Below are 19,602 nucleotides of genomic sequence, written 5' to 3'. Positions count from 1 at the left end.
ATTTTTAATTAATTTTTTGCCGCGTCAATGGGCTAAGTGGGCGGTTGGTAGGGCGTGGCTGCTGGCGAAAGACAAAGTTGCCACTTTAGCTTCCAGTTTAAAGGCGAAACTTTTTGCACTACAGTGATTTTCCTGCAAGGCGAAAAACAAAATGAACTTTTCTATTTTTTGCCATGCACACTACATTAAGTACCTATTTTTAAATGTGCCTTCGAGCTGCTAATTGTAACTGAATCCATCAAAGGATACAACACACTCATGGGCATGAAAATTATATATCTTTTACCTCCGCAGTTGATTACTAATTATTAGCTATCTTAGCCCGCTTTGCAAGAACAGCTCTAACTAACTAGCGTGGTCAAGAGTAGTTGGCCAGGAATCGTTAAAATCAAGAGACCATCTGAAACTGCTCCTAAATGTCCACGAAGCACTAACCCTAATTGAGCCATCAATTAATTAGTCGGACGAGCGATACTTGTGTTTTTGCGGGCATAGTGAAAATTATCAATTTCCAACGGCTCCCAGAAGTGCGCATTAAAAATTATGAAGCTTGGGGCCATAAAAAACGGTTCTTAGTTCATGGTCTTATCATAAAAGAAGAGATAACAAACCGCTGGCGAGTCGTAAACGGGCCCACCACTGTGGCTGTGGATGCTGGCTTGTGGAACGCGTAGTGTAGTGTGCCCACTTGGCATCCACAAACAATGTCCGTGTGAATGGAAGGAAACTGGTTGCTGCTGCCGGCGTCGCTGTTGCTGTGTTGCCGCTGTTGCTGCTGTTGCTAGTGTTGCTGGAGTTGCGAGTGTTGCTAGTGTGTGTGTGTTGCTGGTGTTGCTAGTATGTGTGTGTTGCCGCTGCTGCTGCTGCCAGCTGAATGCCTGGCCTGGCCTATTGAATGTGCATCAAAATTTATGTGGCCTTTTTTAGTCGTTTGCGTTGAGTCAGCGGAAGCGAACGTCGTCGTCGGAGTAACAGTAACAGCAGCAACATCGCAATAACAACGCAGCAACATCGCAGTAACATCGCAGCAACATCGCAGCAGCAGCAGCAGCAACATTCGTCGTGTGTGCTGCCAGTTTTCGGTTGAATACTGCGAATGCAAAGAGACAGGTTGCCTGGCGGTTTAGGTTTTAAGTGGCAGTCCATTTCGCAACTGTTAAAAAGTGTGTGTGCATAATTTAAGCCATTGCGAAACAAGTGCTCACTCGAGGAAACGAATATCAAAGAAACCAGCGACATTTGTGCACCGAAAAACACGTAAATTAATTGATTTATGCCTGTGACCTTTGCGCACACAGCACACCTGTTGCACTCGCAGGAAAATAGAAGTTGGATACGTTATTTATATAAGGTAATTAAATAATTATGCAATCATCTTAGGCTAAGCGAAATGAATCAACTTCATCAACTTAATCAACTGGTGGGCAGGCATAAAAATGTAAATTAAATTGAGGAAGCCGGAGATTGTAACACTTTGTTGTTGGTCCAACGAGAAGGAGAACATGTTCTGTTCTGCGGTTGACTTCGTCGTTTTCCCATTGGCGATTGTTGCTTCCTTTGGCCAAGCGTGAGAATATTCACTGGGCATTAATTAGCTGGAGAAATCAACATGAGGCCATCGGTTGTGGGACTTCTCAGCGAGTGTGTCTTGCATGTGATTGTGGCCAACTAATTGGTGGCGATCGCAAAGAAATCAAACACGCCATTTGCTCCAACTTGTGGAGGAGTGAGATTCAAATGGTTTATGCTGTATGTATGTATGTATCTAGAGAGCCATAGAAGCAGGCATAAATCACACACCCCTGCTCCTTTTTTTTTTGTATTTTTGGTTGCTGCATCCTGGCCATGTTGGCACAGCGTGGCACTAAACACAGACCCACTCCACAGACTCATTAAGGTTTTAATTTACAAGTTTAACTCGAGATTTAAACACCGAGATTTATATGCGTGCCGCGCGAGGCAATAATCAACGGCAACAACCCGCAATCACGTACGGCAACAAACAAACGAAGCCAGCAACAACATATGCAACAGCAACACTGGCAACACTTGCAACACCAACAACATGCGCCAGTGTCCACCCACGCAGATTGCTGTAACAAACCCTCAATAAGGAGGCCCGTGTCGGAATTGTGTCGGTCGGTAATCGAATATGCAACTCATGGGGGGAAACTTAAACTTAAGACAAAACATGACAACAGTACAGGCAACACCAACCCAGATGAACATTTGCGCAAAACAGACAGGCATTGAAATCATTTAGAGTGCAAAGCAGGATGTTCCCTCTAGAGGTAAATGTAGCTGGGAATCTGCAAAGTACTACTGCTATGTAAGAAAGTCAGGACATGAGAGCAGAAAAGGACATATAGAAATAGTATTCATGTTTAAGATTTTCCAGCTTTTAGGACTATAACTCTAGTTTGAATCTATTTTCCCCTGCTATTTACTAGACCCGGTAAAAATAAGCCAAAATTACAACGTTGATTAAGCTCGCCCCAAATGGGCTTTGGCTTCAGCCCGACCTAACACAACAGCAACATTGCAGCCACAACTGCAGCACGCACCTGCAACTTGCAACCTGCAACAGCCGCCAATCATTCGAGGATGAGGATGTGGATGGGGATGAGGATGGGGATGAGGATGAGGTTGGGGATGAGGATGTGGATGCGGATGCAGCGACGACAGCAACTCTTGGCCTGACTGGAGCAACACGTGCATGTGATTTGGAAGACAAAAACCGTTCTAATTTCTCAACTGTCAGCTGAGAGAGAGAGCGAGGTCTCCACTTGTCCCCCGGCAACTTGCAACTAGCAACTAGCAAGCAGCAACTTGCAACCCCAACTCGTTAGCTGGCTGTTGCCATAGCAATTATGCAGCTGGGCCTCACAAAAGAAGGTCGACATTGCTGTTTGGCTGGTGGGTTCCGGCTCTTTGGCTCTTTGCCTCTGACTCTGGCTCATGTCTTCATTTTGGACTTTTTGCTGCAAGTACACATGTTGCTGGCGTGCTCGAGCAGCAGCAACAGCAACAACGCTTTTTGTTTGTTTGTTTGCATTGGCCAGCACTTTTGGCCTTTGGCGCTGGGATGTTAACCCTAAACCTGGCTGCCTTTATTAAGCCACCGCGACCAAGTCACTTGCACTGCACCACTGCACCATCGCAACACCACACCATCCGCACCACCAGCAAAAACAACTGCAATCTGGGCGCTTTTTTAATAGTTTTTCGCTGCAAACACGTTTTTGCACGGACCCTCTGGTGTTGACGTCGCCTTTGGTTCTCCATCGTTTACCCCCACCGTCTTTTCTTCTGCTCGCCTCTAATTTGCACCGCTTTAATTTTTCCTTTTTATTTGCAACACTTGTCGTTTAAATGCAGCAACAGCAACTGCAGCAGCAGCAGTATAAGGAGCAGCAGCAGCAGCAAAGTGTGGCCAATAAATTAAGCGAAGCCGAAAAAAGAGACACGCCGAGCAGAAATATCATCAAAGCCCAGGTTGCTGGCGAAATTATCTATGTGCGGCTGCCAGGGGTTCTCCCTCCGAAGACTCTTGGGTTCCCAGATCCCCAGATCCCCACATCCAGGTGCCCAGTCTTCAGTCTTCGAGACTCCGAAGTCCCAAAGTTCCGTGCACAATCGCAACAAATGGCATTTTTATTGATATTTCGCTCGGTTCGCTTGGCAGCCGCATGTTGAAATATGCGCGCCACCTGTTGATTTTGTTTTTCGATTGCTGAAGGAGTAGGTGAACCTACAGCCATACCCTCCACTGCATACATATAAATCTGTATATATATATATAGCGATTTATACGTATATAGTGCTCGTGATTTGCGCTGCAAATTAAAAGCGAGGGCGATGCATATAAATAGCAATTTGGACGGGCGAATTAAGGTAAACGACTGCAGCTACAACAAATCTTGGCAGTTCCAACGAAGGAGTTGCAAGAAAAGAACTCGATTCGCCAGGTTGTCTTGTCACATAATGGAGTGGAATTATATCAGCGGCGTGACTTTAATTTTTAACAACTTAAACAGAGGTGGGCTGGAATGCCAGTTAGCAGCAGGCAATCAAGTAACTCAAACATAGGAAACCAGTTAAGTAAAGGGGTACAAAAATATACAAATATTGAGGAAGGAAGAAACATTATAGCAATCTATAGATAAAGTTACTGAGCATAAAAGTTAATGGGACATTAACTGTCAAGCTTAAATTGAAAGTCCTGTATATGTTATTACACGCAATTTCTTGGAACTTACTGTAACTACCAATGAAAATGTGTATAGCCTATAGACAAACTATGTTATAAAACTCCCCATAAAGCAGTTTAAATTATTCCCCTACTAAATGCCAACTATTTCCCCGAAATAGTGCATTAAAAATTCGAGTAAACTGTCTGCAACCCTCGAAAAGTGGAAACTTTTAACTAAGAAAACTCCGAACTAAGTAAATTCCAAGTTTATCAGCCGCTGCTTGCCCACTCGAAAGTAACTTTATCAGACGACGGACGGCCTGCATCCAATTAAAGGTTTTTCCGAGTATTTAGTGGATTGCATTTTCGTTTGCTCCAATAAGATAAGCCGACGAGGAAATGCAACTTCACTACCCATAAACCGATGGCTCTATTGACAGAGCAACTGCGACAGGTAGAGATGTAGATAAAGCGCCTGATAAGCAGCAAATTTGACAGCCATAAAGCAAATAACAACCGACCGACCGATGGACAGGTAGAAGATATAGACCAGTTCAAACTTAAATTACACTGCAATCGGAGAACTGAGGGGGAACTATGAAAATTAATGAAACCAGTTTGGAGCATTTTTTATTGTTCGCCTGTCGTTTAATTAAAAGACAATCAAAGTCGGGACCGCAGCTGCGTAGCTTTGTAGCTGGGTAGCTGTGTATCTGGATAGCTCGGAACAAAGGCGAAATGGAAACGAATATCCAGCGGATGCCAAGAGTTCATCAAAATCAGGAGCAGCAACCAAACAGGCCAGATACCAACTGCAAGCATCGTGATCCCAGATTTTCAGATTCCCAGCTCTGCAGGCACAAAATCTTTAAAGGGGGAAGTCAGAACCTGCTCCGGCATTCTTTATCGACATGTTTATGCGTTCCGTTTGCCCCCGAAGAGGAGAAGAGCCGACAAATGTATAAGTATTTACACAAAATATTTACGATTAGAAGCGCCTGGCAGCGGGGGCAACCGCAATATTGCCGCCTCCTAATGAAATGCTAACGATATTCATTGGAAAAATCAAAAGCGTAACGAGCCCGGCAGCAAAACCGCAGATGCCAGTTGAAAATTTTCAGTTTTTTCAGTGCTCCGTTGCAACACAAAGGAGAATTATGTAAATGCTGGGAAATTGTTGTTTGGGCCTCAAAACCGGCAATTTTCACCCAGCATTTTTTGGGCAAATCAATTTCAATTGCCAGGCCTCTGTGTCCGTAGGCGTTTAGGCCATCACAGCCAGGGTGGGCGTGGCCATGGCCATAACCATGGCTTTGGCCTATGGCTTATAATAATAATTGAATAAATTGAGGCTGCAATTGAATGCGAGGCCAGAATCTGGGCAATCCTGGGCAGGTGTAAGTCGGCCAAATGGAAGCGCCTCGATTTCATCGGTGTCCGTAATGAAAATGCCACTTTGTTGGCTGGCAACAGCCTGCGGTTATGGCCTGGCTATAAATGTAAGCCAAGCCGAAAATGCAATTCGGCTTTCAGCTGCAAGTCGTATGTATATAATTGAAGCAAATGTGTTTTATGAGTGCGTTCCGTCGCATCAGATTTAAGTATCCGGAGCTCATTTGCATGCCATGCAATCCGGCAATTCGGCAATCAGGCAATCCATCCATCGACCAATCCTGCAATTATTCCATCGCCAGTCAGAATCGACCACACAGCGAACAGCGGATCTCGGCAGCTCATCAGCGGCATGCTGCCAAGTTGGGATCCTCCCTTGGGAGCCACTTGGTTATGGAGCCAACGCTGTAATAACTGTAACTCCTCGGCGAAATAATGCAATTATCCAAATTGTTTCCCTTGAAATTTGTTTACATCATTTCTGCAGTTCGAGGGGGCAGAAGAAACAGCAAGACTGCTACCAAATCAAGAAAATCACATGTGTTCTACTGCAGAGTATTGTATACTCTATCTTTAATCATTAAGTATGTAGTGTTATAAAGAAGAATAAATCTACTGGTACCCCTCTTCCTTTTTACTTATGTTAGTTGTTTAAACTATACAAATTATAATGTATTTTTCAATGAATTTTTTAGTAGAATATTAAGCACATATACCGCTACCCTTTTTAAGAGTATTCATGTAATCCCCGGCATGGAATGCAAAGCGTTTCCCGTTAAGAGGCACTTGACGAGCGGCTAACACACACTAGTGCACACAAGTACACACACTAATGCACAAACACTCATACACACACTCATACACACACACACACATTTTATGGTGTAGAGTAGAAGCTTCTGCTTTTTTACATGAGCTCTTCTGCTGCGGCAGCCTTGCAGTTTTCCAAACCGACGCTTCAGCAACAATTTCATTATAGCGCCAACAGCAACATTATCATCATTATCATCATGCAACTCCAGTCGCAACACATCATCTGCAGCCATAGCAATCCCCCTCCCCCCCTTCCATTTCGCATCTCGTGTGGCATTATCTTCATTATCATTAAAGCGGAGCACAGGAAAGCTCTGCTAAACTGTTTAACGTTTTCCCCCTTTTAGCCGACTTCCTTATTTTTCCCGAAGCTTCCGCTTTTGCTTTTTATCCCTTTTCTGGGCTAAGTACTCAGCAGGATCTGCATATATGTACATATATTCATGTTTGCCATAATCCGCTTCATAAGTTGCATTTTAATTGCATTCCACGCTTTGCTTTATTCCTGCTCCAGCTCTGAGTGAAAACCCACTTTTTTTTTTTTTGATCAGAGTGGGTTAAACAGCGCACGCTGTCACTGAAAAGTAGCATTTCACGCTGCGTGGAAAATTGAGCCGGAAAAGCGCTTAACTTTCAAGTGCATGTGAAGTGTTTGCCGCCGCTGCGAAGAGATCCAATCGATGGAACTCTTAGGAAACCATTTTGCCCCATCACTTGGCGGTCGAATTGCTTTGAACAATTTTCGGACGCCACTTTGGGGACTAGCGTTTTCCCATTTTCCCCATTTTCCAGCCAGACTTTTCCATCTACTGTTTGCCCCAACCCTTCAAAGCGCCGCTAAATTGCCCGCTGTCAGCGTCGAGCGGCATGTCAACAACAATAATAATTGTAATAACCAACTCGGCGACGAGTATGAGCCATATATACATGGCCGACTATTAAGGCCATGTTCTGTTGGCAACAGGCTGACAGGCCAAGTTAGCAGAGGGTTCGCGAGTTGGCGATGTGGGGCAAGTGGGGCAAGTGGGGCAAGTGGGGCAGGTGAGGCAATCAAGGCACAAAACTTTGCTGCCAACGATTTACTTTGCGAATCGTCGTGTGGGGCGCCGTTGGCCGTGGCATCGTCTCGCTTTAAACTGGATATTGTCCGCCAAGAATGGAGCCCAAAAGTGGGAGGAACATGGGGGTGTTATATGTACGAACTGTGGGGTCATAAAATTCCAGCTTGGTTGGCCAGACTGCAGGCACATTGAAAGGGAGAAGTGTAGTCTTAATTTTAGAGTGCATAAAATTACAAAAAAATTTTAATTTTTTAAGTGATAAATAACAAACAAAAATACTAAATAAGAAGTTATTACATGCACTTCTAAAGCTAAAAATTTACTGAATAGGAAGTTATTACATGCACTTCTATAGGTAAATATGTTCTGAAGTGTTTAAGTACCTAGATAATATTTCTATCCATTGCTGATGCAGTATGTGAAACAATCTATGTAATAATGTAGCTAATGAAAAGTACTTAACAAAGTATTAAATATTTTCAAAATGAGATCTTTCACATCTGGATATTAACCTTTCCTTGAGTATCCTTCAATGTTATGTTAATTTCCCTTCGCTTAGGAGTCAGTGATCTTATAATTTGCTTCCACTTAACCCACTTAAAGCGATCATTCCGCAGGCAGAATAAAAAGATATAGTATACAGAGAGATATAGTATGTAGGTACAGAGGCAATGGACCGAAAATTGCCCGACTTGATTAGCAATTCCAATTAGAAGTTTTCTCATTTCTGACAGGCTGAGCGACAGGCATGGAATATACATCGCTCCCCACATTTTCCCTTTAAGCCGCTGGCCATCCTGGCAGCCAATCATCATGATCATGTTCATCTGGCATGCACAATAAAAATAAACAGATCATAAATAATATATGAATTCAATTCATATCTAAAAGGATTTGCGGTTAAGACGCCGCAACGCACAAATATGGCGAGGAAAACGAGTTTTCTTTGCACAATGAGGTGGTGTTTTCGGTGGGGAGGGGGGCGCTCTGAGAATCCAGCCAAGGAGATCGCGTAGATGCAACCAAAATCAAAAAAAAAAAAGAAGAAAATAAAAGAAAACAAGAAAAACACGTAGAGCGGCGAGCGACGAGGTGAACTCACTTTTTACCCCCTTGTCTCGTCTGCCGGCAATTTCCCAATGCCGGTTGCGAAATTTCTGGCCGGGCTGCGAATGTTTCATGGCCAAGTTAACAGGCGCACAGAGTCACAGAGCAAGTCGGTCTGGGCGATCTAGCCAAGCTGAAAGAAGAAAAAAAATATATGTATGCTAGACCGGAATGAAAACCATCATTAAGCTGTGTTTGCGGCAACATGCAACATGCAACTAGCAAGCAGCAAACCAACTAGCCGCCACCACTGAAGTTCAAGTTCACAGTCAGCCAGCGAGCAACGAGTTATTGTTTCTCGACAAGATTCTTTCCACTTATTACACAAGTCATCAGTCGTAGTCGTCATTTTCCTCTCCTCTCCTTTCCCTTCCCTCCCAACCGATCCCATCCCAGCAGCCATCATCATCTGGCCTGTCATCTTTGACATTAGCCGGGATCTGGGATCTGAGATCTAAGTACTGAGATCTGGCCATATCCCTCTTAGCTGCCAGCTCTTAACTCTTTTCCACCCGTCTTAACGGTCCGAAATTGCAGAAGGCGTTGCCGCATCATTATCAACTGATTGTGAGCACTGAGCACCGGCTACCGTATCCTGTGCTGTCGCAGCACCCAATTTCATCTCACCGGAAAGAAACGCGGCATTTCACAAAAAAAAATTCAAGAAAAATTCAGAAAAAATTACACAAGGGTACGGAATACAGGGAAGACCCCTCTTGACGGCACTAATTGTTAATTAATGGAATGCATGCGTGCCTTGAGCCTGCCCCTGGCATTTTGGTTTCTCGACTTGCCTGGAAATTAGTGCCACACTTTTTCGTGGCTGCAAGTCATGTTTTGGGGTTCAGATAACATAATTCCCTGCTATATGTTCGAAGAATAAGGAATATGGGACTTAAGATCAAAGGAAAGGGAATAGAAATGATTGGTATTTAAGTAGAACAGGATATGCTGATACAGCATAAAACATAAAAATTTTACACAATATGTAAAATACAATTAAAACATTCTCCTTTAAAAAGCTTTCACCTGAAGCTCTAAAATTATTCGGCAAATACCCAAAACAATTTAAAAAGTCATCTGTGGCACCATATCCCCTTGCTCGCCTAGAGATCCAGTTCTCATTGTTTTTTCCACAGGCACTCTGTGGGGCGAATAAAGATTCATGAAATGCAGCCAAACATATTTCATTTTCACAGTCAACGAGGCAAAAGTTTTTCAATCTCCCAGGAAAATGCATCACCTTTCCGTTCGCCCACCTCGGTTTGCATCCTCTGTGGCAAACTGTGTCATCAGACAGGCATAACTTTTATTGAACTGTCGCCTGGAGAGGAGTTACAACTATCTTTTGGTCTCTTCACATATACATATATATAATATAGTGCAGGGATGTCAAAGGTCGGGAAGCCCAAAGGTGACAAGTGCCGAGTCAAATGCCGCAGACATTTGTATAAATTATTACTGTTGCCCACGGCGGCGTTCAAAGCACATCTCGATATGCATTTCTGATTGCATATGACATTTGCATGACGCTGCCACGCCCCCTATCGCCTTTGGCCCGCCCTCCACTTTTACACATTTCCAACATTTCCACTTGTTGAACAGCTGACACTGGCTTTTCTGGGATTCCGTTTCCTTGGTGTCTCTGGGAGTCGAAATTGGCATCGAAATCGAAGACTTGGAGCGGCGAATGGTTTTCTCCCGTGGCTTTTTGGTATTTGCACGACACAATCATTAAGTAGCCATGGCCAAGTGCTGACAACCACAAGTACGGCCAAAACAAAAGCAAAAACAAAAGCAAAAACAAAAGCAAAAACAACAAATTACAAGCTCACATTGTCAGAGTTGCACTTTAGGCGACATAAATTTTATGTACGTCGCCATGACAGAGCAAACAAAAACATACGACAAAAGGCGATCGCTTTTGATGAAGCGAAGCCAGGGATACTCTTTCCACAAAAGGGACATTTGGACTACTTGAATGTCTTATTTAAAAAATATGCAATATGCTTAGAGTCCGAGTGCTATTCTCTTTGGAATTATTACTATTACACCAAAATATCAATGAAAAACATGTCATACAAGTGTGTATAACTTGTGTAAGGGTATTTGGAGGAGAACCAAAGGCTGCATCACTAAAACAAAAAAAAAACCAACGGCAGGCAGGAGGTGTCAATGTACAATTGCAGGAACAACAACAATGGCATTGGCAACAAGGAGCTGGCACAACAAAGAGCCCATTGTTGTTGTTGTGCTTTTTGTTGCTGGTGTTGCACATGCCAAATGCGGACAGAGACACGACGCCAAGGAGCCCGCCGTTCGGACACAAAGCTCCTCATGCCACCAAACACTTGGAGAAACAATTCCAAATAAATGCATTATGATTCAAAGAATTATCTCAAATGTAACGTGGTTTTTAGTTCAGGAAATCAAGATAAAAATTAAACAATTTTCTTTGTTGGAATCATATAAAAATGCTCGATATTGGTTTCAGTGCATCCATCTGCTTGGCCATCCTTTCCTTTGAGCGGCTACAAAGCATTTCTCACTGTTCTATTGACACACGCAACGCTCGTCTTGGAATGTTGCCGCCGTTGTCGCCATCACAGCGGCTTGTGTAATTACGCGAGTCGCATTAGCACAACAAATCGACCCCACAGAGCTGCATTTAATTAGTGGCTCAGCCACTGGGACAACGACGACGACGACGATGACGACGACGTGGCGATGGCGATGGCAAAGATGGCAAACATGTCCGGCGAAATTGTTGGCATAATTCATAATTGAACTGCATTCGTGGCTGCCACACGATCTCACATCCCCAGCCGCTTCCACAGTGTCTTTTGGAGGCCGAACTCCGCTGGCTTTGATGGCTACATAAATTCTGTGATAGGTTGTGGCGCCCAACGTGGGGCCGTGGCTAGCGTTGGTCGTGCCTGGTATGCAATGCAACGCGGCCCCTCTTTCCCTGGCTGTTAGCTCTTTAAACTGCCGATTTTATACTCTATCAGTAGTAGGCATATGCTATGAAGTTTTCAGATAAGCTTAAGTAGTGTTTTAGACTTTTAATAGCTAATAAAATGAACTAAAATCTCATACTGCACATACGTACATTCCAAACAATTCTGTAAAACCCTTTGATTTCAGCAGGGAAAATACTTAAAAGAGCATTTAAAACTTCACATCCTGTGCCAAATTTTTCTTTACTTTTCGTTCGTAGCCATTGTTAGGAGTCTTTTAAATATTGTAGCCTACTGTGCACTGGGCGCACCTACAACATTTAAAGTTGTATAAGCGGCAGTCCCGTTATTTCTCGCTCTTTGGTGTTGTTAACAGAGTATTCCATTACCACAATTCACATGTCGGCCCAAAAGACCACCCAGGTTATTGTTTCCGCGACTGTATGTGTATCTGTATCTGCATTTGTATCTGTATTTGCGAGTGTGTTTTCGCCGGGTTCAAAGACTGTTGACATTCGTGGGTTATTGTTATTGCGATTGTTGCGGCAACCACATCCGTTTTAGTTGCATGTTGCAGGCCATTGATTGACGTAAGCGCTTTAAAGACTTTGTCAAACGGGGTCCATAAAGCAGCAACTCCGCCGTTGACTCTGGAGTGCAATTTGCCAAAGGGATTGTGTTCTGCACCGAAAAATATGAACAAGCCAAATGGGAAACTGAGGACAGCGAACAAGCCCAAGCGGCAGACATGAGACACCAGCACTTCATATGACAATCAAACTTTGTCTGCAGGAAGTCAACAGGGGAGAAAAAAAAACTATTCCGAACGATTTAACAATGAATTCTGCAACAAAATCTCCATGCAAATAGATATAAACGCAGTCAGACGCCGGGAGAAGGAAAAAGATAATGGTGGGAAGTAGCATATAACCATAATATCAATTTCAATAAACTAACAAGCAAATGTGCGAGATGTGAACGGAAGCGGACTAACACAGTCCGCAGTATATAGGAACTTATGGAGCGCACAGAGGATGTGGATATGAAGGTTGTCATATGGCAGAGGACACACGGACAGGTGCCATAAAAGTAAATTTCACTTCCCAGCGAGCAAAAGAATAACAGACTGAAGCCAAGCGTGTTGATAAGATTGAGGATATGAAGAAAGGTGCCAAACGATTGCCAAGTAGATACATATACATTTAAATTCTTTTGAAAAAACTAATGCAATCTTCACTTTATTAAGAAGACAATATGTTCATTAGAACGTAACTATTTCTTAAAATTGTTTTGAAGAATACATAAAACTGCATTCCCTTATCTGTTTGTACATACAACTACTAAAGAATTAGACTTTAACTTTTGTAGCTTTTCCTAAAAAAAAAGAAATGAACCAGAATAAACTTCCCCTGCAGTTGTTTTGATGCAGAACAGTTCCGTGCAGTTCCAGTTTCCTTGAATAGATAAAAAGTCTTTTGCTTACCACCAAGCAAGCGGCAATAAAATGCCAACTTTTTGTGAAATTTATTGAGCAAAACTTTAACTTGATTCGAGACAAAGAAACAAACACAGAACTAAGTCTCTATTCTCGTCGTCTTCTCCACGGAGTAAGTAACTTGCCGGTTGAAAGGCGCACAAGAGTGTGCTATGCAAAATGTAGTCACTCCGCAGATATGTATGTGTAGCTTATTATCCTTGTAGCTACAACATGTGGATGCGTTGCTGTATGACAAGTCAAATTAACATGTGCAACACAATCCTCAGCCCGCTCACTTTGCTCGCAAATGGAATCAGAGTTGCAGTCCTTGAAATCCTTGTTGTCATTCGACACTTTGCAAAACTCAGCTCGGGGTGACGGTAAATGTCAGCACATTTGTGACTCCTCATCCTTGGCCAAATTAATGCCCGGCCAGCATGGCGTATACTTGTTAAATGCAGAACACCATCACAGAGCATCCAAGAACATCTCAACAACTGTCGACATTTTCGCCTGCAGCTGCAGCTTTTCTTACGCCATCCCCGCGATATTGCAACCAACCCTTTTTTGCATCCCCCTCAGTGTTGCAAGTTCTTTTGTGGCACAAGCGCCCATTGTTCATTGTTTGAAAGTGGGTAAAGTGGTGCAGCACCGGCTGGTGGATAACACAAACTGATGCACAACGAGACCTTCGGGGCAAAGTTAAGGCCTCCTTTGGTCTATTCTTTATCATTTGCACCAATTCAACCTTAACCCACATTCGGTTTCAATTATCCGACACTGCCGTGGAAACCGGAAAAACCACTGCCGAAAGAGCTTTAAAAATTAATATGCTGAAAATCTTGAAACAATTTGCAAACTAATAGCAAACGGCTTAAAATCGCATTAAAAGTTTCACCCAAGAACTATCGGCACAGGCCAGAGGCACTCAAAAACACGCATATATATATATATATAGTTTTATATATGTAGTTTTATATGCGGAGAGATTCAATAAGCAGCCAGTTGTGGGCACAAAGTTTGCAGTCGGAAAGGCTTAAAGCCTTTTTCAAAGTGCCAGCAACTTAAAGCGGCAAAACTTTGGGCCGCAGGCGAAGCATTTTGCACTGCAGGAATAAGTCAAGAAATCATCAACGATGCCATTAGCATGGGGTCCAAAAGTGACCGAACTTCTGGCCCCTGGAAGTGGCAAAAAGTTTTGTGGGACTCACGAAAGGGGTTGCTAAGAGTTTTAACAAGCTTCTTACACTTCCTTCTTGATGCAAAAATGGGAATACATAACACACATACTTTGCAAACAACTAAATAATTGGATGTCTTGAAGTGAAGTTTACCTATTAATTTGCACTTACTATTATTAACCTAATATTTGAATTTACTCTATTTCAGATGCATTGAATGTTTGGAGCAAGAAACACTCAGCTGAACTTAAACTAAGTACCAATGATCATGCAGGATATACGCCTACGCCTGGAACCACAGCACAGTACAGCCACGTTCATATCCACCACCTCCTCCTCCTCCTCGGGCTCATCGTCCTCATCCCAAACAGCGGAGACCACGCTGATTGAGGCAGCTGAGGAGCAGTCGCCAGCCAGGTGAGGGAATGGCCAACGCAACTCCCTTAATCTTCGTCGCAAAGTATACATCCACCACCTTAATCCTAACGCTCATTTGTTAACCGCAGTGAAGCAGCTGCTGCAGCAGTGACAACGACATCGCCGCAGCATTATTTCCATCATCATCATCCGCCGGCGCATCCGCATCCGCAGAGCCAGCCCCAAGCCCAGCTACGCCAGCAGCCGCATACGCATCCGCATAGCCACTCGCATCCGCATCCGCAGCTCCAGCGTCGCCCGGTGGAGCAGCTGCATCTGCTGCACAGCCACCACGATGTCCAGGAGCTGTCCGGACAGGAGCATCCACATCCGCACTCGCACTCGCATTCGCATCCGCAAGCCGGCTCGCATCCGCATCCGCACCATCTGCGCTCGCCCAGCTCCGAGGAGGATAATTCGCCCACTGAAATGAATAATTGCCGTCGTTTGGTGGATAAGCCGCCGCTGGTAAGTTCTGCGAGGGTTCACTGTAAGAAATGGTTAAGTAATTTCAGCATATATTTCAACAAGCTGTCAGGAAAAGAAAAGTAAATCCTTTAGTTGTAGGGCAACAATTTAAGGTGCATTTTATGCAAAAGGAAAGCATAATTCTTAGTAATTATTGAAGCAAGCATGTCATACAGTATGCCCACTGATTTTTTCCAATATCCAACTTATTCTGCACTGTTCTCTTTACCAATGGAGCTAGTTAATATTAACTATTAGCCAAGGTATAAAAAACAGGGGCGGATTTTGCGCAGCCAGCCGAGGGAGCAATCATTTTTTGCTTTGTTGCCAGGTTGCTTTGTTGCTTTGTTGGCCATTTCTCATTGCTTGCAAATTACTTGGCACAGAACATAAATCTGCTTACGCTGATGATTTGCCAGGAAACAAGAGCTGGTGGGGGAATATGAAAGGAATTGCCTATTGGAGGAGCATCGGCTTGGGATGCACTTAGTAAAAGCAAAGCCAAGTAGCGAAGGAAAAGAAAAACTTCAAATCGAGACAGAAGCATCAACAAAATGTAAGGAGCGAGGGACTTGGGGAAAATGAGTGAAAACTCGTTGATTGGGGACTACGTTTAAGGTGGCTTTTCCAGCTTAAATTCTCTTTTTAGTACGTTTAATTACATGCAACTTAAATCACTTGGTTGCAATTGCGCTGCTTGAATCGAACTCAAGAGCAATTGGGAGAGGAGTACGCCCTTCAGGTGGAAAGTGTTTTTGCCACTAAAGCTGCTGCCGAAAAAGAGTTCATTAAATTAATTTGCACAAATGCAAATTTTCGAGTAACGCCACTTTGGCACGCACCACTAACAAAAGTGCACTAACTGCACACAACTAAAATGGAGAGTAAATGGGTGGACACTGAGAGAAAATACAAATATAACGCGACATAGAACACAAGGCTTTTTTGAAGGGGAAACATTTCTTGGTTTTACTACAGCTAAATTGCATTTTCAGATATTAAACGATGTATGGCCTAGTTATAAAAAGAACAGTTGTAGATGAGTTTAATTAAAGTTGAAATTATTTGCAATCAAACTGCATTTTACTGGCAGTTCAAGTTTAGTTTAGTTGCGCTACAAAAGCACTTCCCACTTTTAAATGCTAATTAAATGAGCAACAACTCTATTGCCACCCATAATCCCAAAGCGAGCACAGTTAGCAAACTAATTACTTTCTTTTGTCGGCAGCAACTTAGAGCATTCATAACTTTCTGCTTAAGCCATTTCATGGCAAGCCGTTTAATGCTACTCGTATTTTGCCGTAGTGCAGTTTGAAGTTGGTAAACCGGAGTCCTGGGGAACAATGCAGGATGCCATGGCAAATGGCAGGCAAATGGCGTTAACTTACTGACTTTATGACACATAAATCGCAGCAACAGCGCCAAATGCAACCGACAGCCCCTTGCTGTTGTCACGTGTTTTTAGGCCTAGGGAATGGCCTGGGCGTAGAGGAAATGGTGGAGGGGAAAGAAATCCTTGGCAAAAGGACAATGGAACAACTTTTCTCTGGCGCCGCCTGAAAGTAGGCAACGTGGAAAAGTTTCGCACAGATAACAACGCAAGGAAAATGCGAGAAAATCAAATGCCAGATGGAGCACCGCTGCACTGAATGCTGCTTAGACACGTCTATTGTGCCATTGTCTGGGAAAATACCTTGGAAAAGTCCAGCCCCCAGCCCCCCTGCCTCACAATCTACATTCTTTACAGTCGGGATTTGTGTCTAGAAGTCCTAGAGTTCCAGTCCTTTCCTTTTTTTTGCATTGCATAATGCGCTGGGGCTCCCTTCCGATTGCCATTAGCATAATGGGGGCATTAGGTTGGCACGATGCTCTGATTGCATACTTAACGACAGCCAAGTGCCAAGTGCCGTCGATGCGCCAATTTAATTAGCTGCAATTGAAGAAGCGAGCCTGAATTGCGCCTGAATCGAGCTGCGAATCCGCAATTTAACTCGTATACCGTACTGGCCAAGTAAATCGCCTTTCATCTTCATAAAATCATCATGATTATCGCAAATTAAGAGGAAATAAGCAAGTTCAATTTACGTTTAGGCTGTTAATTACGCAACGCAATGGGAAACAATTTAAAAGCAGCCAAATGAAAACCCAAAGGCAGCAGTATCGCAAACTTTCCATTCCGGGCTCCAACTCATTTCAAAGTAATTTGCCGCAAAAGCCAGTGGTTGCCATAGTGGGCGTTGTGCGGCCAAAGGGGCGTGCCAAGCGCTGTTTAACATTTTATTGGTAACCAGAAATTTTACACATCAATCTCGGTTGTTTTCTGGGCGACTTTTTTGGGGAGTTGGGGTTCAAAGTGCTGAGGTACGTCGTTGTTGTGGTTCTGGCTGTGAGAGCTAAAGTGTGTTTGATGTTTGTTGGATTTTCGGGGCGCGGGTGGAGCGGGGGTAAGCTGTGGGGGGTGTGGGGTGGCGCCACAAATCCCTGAATGAGTACACACCGGCACCGATACTGCAAAAGTAGTCCCGAATTCGTCATTATAGCAATGCAAAAACTTTGCCAAATTGGCAGACAACATGCAACATGCAATATGCAAGAGTACTACTGGATCTGATGCACTGAAAACAAACAGTAGTATTGCATTTTACTTCACTTAAGTTGCATTATTATATATCATTTTATATATCATATCCCTTTGTGATTGTATGAGATTTAATCACTTACATATATACGTTTTGCATTGTTTATTATTTATTATTATATATTTATTTTTCTCTGTGCATTCCTATCCCTTTTGCAGGTGAAACGCCTGACCATGGGCATTGGTCTGCTGCGGGGCACCGAGGACAGCCGCCCCCTGATGCACAGCACCTGCGGCTCCTCCCTGACCTCCGGATCCGGCTGTGGCTCCACCCAGACCATCTCCGATGGCTATGTGAACGAGGCCATCTGCGAGCCGGACAAGTACGTGGCCAGCAAGTTCGGCGACTCCTGCCGCCAGTCACTGTCCGCTCTGGAGAGTGCCACCCAGCGGCTGCAGGTGGAGCTGCCCGCCAGCAGCAAGAAGTATCTGCGGGAGACGTGCAGCGGTAGGTGTACTTTAAATGTCACATAATGCAGCTATTGTATCACTTTTGTGTAATTATCAGCGAACTCCAGTCCGAAATTGTTTCCCGGCCATGGTGCCCTGCGTCTGGATAATCTCAGCCTATCGGAGCAGCAGGAGCTTAAGGGAGCCGCCTGGTTTCAGGCGGGCATTCCCCGGGAAATATCACTGGAGGTGCTATCCCGACAGAGTCCAGGTGCGTTTCTAGTGCGCCAGAGCAGCACAAAGCCGGGCTGCTTCGCCCTCTCGCTGAGAGTGCCACCTCCCTCACCACGAGTGGCCCACTACCTGATCCTGCGGACGCAAAGGGGCTACAAGATTAAGGTGAGATACTTAAAAAGCTTGCTTTGTTTTAGAAATATATATGGAATGATGTAATGCCATGTTGTATACCGTTGTAGGGTTTCACCAAGGAGTTCAGCTCGCTGAAGGCGCTCATCACGCACCACTCGGTGATGCCGGAACTGCTGCCCGTGCCGCTGACCCTGCCACGCCCCCCTAGCACACGATCGCAGCGGTCGCAGGGCGCCTATGGCGGCGGAACCGGAAACGGGGGCGCGGACTTTGAGATGTACGGCTCGCTGAACGACTTTCGCAAAATGATGTCCGATTTGAATGTGTGACCGCTGGGCGCGCTTAATTAATTAAGTAATTATGTCACGTTGATTGAATTAAGCTGCCCGGCTTGTCACATTGTCCAGTGTCCTGTGTCCAGTGTCCTGTGTCGCGACAGGATAACAATCTGTTTAATTTGCGTAATTGGCTGTGCTAACGACGGTTGACGTGGCTACCAATAAATAGGGTCCATGTCCATGTGTACTCTGCAATGGTCGGCGAAGGCCCACCTGTCCGGCAGGTGCTGCAAAAAGTGCACAAAACTTTTTATGAAAATTGATAATAATATCAGCTACGTGGGCGGCGGCAATGGCTGTGGTTTCGCTGGGGCGTGTGCATACACAAATATAGGGAATACGCTCAAATCATTTTTGCGAAACTGATTAAAAAATGGCAAAAACATGCAATATGTATACGCAAACAGACATCGAGTGATTATTATTTTTCGCGTTTTTATCAATTCGGTTTCGTTTTGTATGGCCTGTGCTGAGTGGCAGATGCATCAGACAGACGCATCTGAATGGGGGCAGTCGGATTAAATGTTAATGTTTGGGCTGGGAAATCGAGGGTCGGCTGCCAGGATTTGGAGTGCTGTTGCGGAATGGGTAAAGTGGATGCATTTCGTATTTGATGCACTCACATTGCGGTGTACTAGGTAGATAGACTTATACAGGAACTAAATAAATAACCAATTATATTGTAACTCTATGTATTTTGTAATAAAGTTAATGGAAAACCTATCTTAATAGTATTGGTTTTGGGTTTTTCATACAAATAGCATGTGATAAATAAACATTTTATGTCTTGTGCATTGGC

The 19,602-nt window shown here is 44.0% G+C and overlaps 1 protein-coding gene across 2 annotated transcripts; it reads left to right on the top strand.

Annotated features, from left to right (window-relative positions):
- The first annotated feature begins 920 nt into the window (after window positions 1–920).
- On the top strand, window positions 921–19,526 carry LOC6533133. 2 transcript variants are annotated; one of them, XM_002093823.4, is made up of 6 exons: window positions 921–1,351; window positions 14,392–14,600; window positions 14,690–15,068; window positions 17,866–18,154; window positions 18,215–18,495; window positions 18,573–19,526. In XM_002093823.4, the coding sequence occupies exons 2-6, from the start codon at window positions 14,446–14,448 to the stop codon at window positions 18,792–18,794; spliced, it is 1,326 nt and encodes a 441-aa protein (XP_002093859.1). In that variant the 5' UTR covers window positions 921–1,351; window positions 14,392–14,445; the 3' UTR covers window positions 18,795–19,526. The 2 variants fall into 2 exon arrangements, with proteins under 2 accessions (XP_002093859.1, XP_039229434.1); XM_039373500.2 differs by lacking the exon at window positions 921–1,351 and adding an exon at window positions 13,031–13,132.
- Window positions 19,527–19,602: the final 76 nt, after the last annotated feature.

This window comes from Drosophila yakuba, chromosome 3L (assembly GCF_016746365.2).
Source record: "Drosophila yakuba strain Tai18E2 chromosome 3L, Prin_Dyak_Tai18E2_2.1, whole genome shotgun sequence".
Lineage (NCBI taxonomy): Eukaryota > Metazoa > Arthropoda > Insecta > Diptera > Drosophilidae > Drosophila > Drosophila yakuba.
This window is presented reverse-complemented; position numbering and strand designations above follow the sequence as displayed.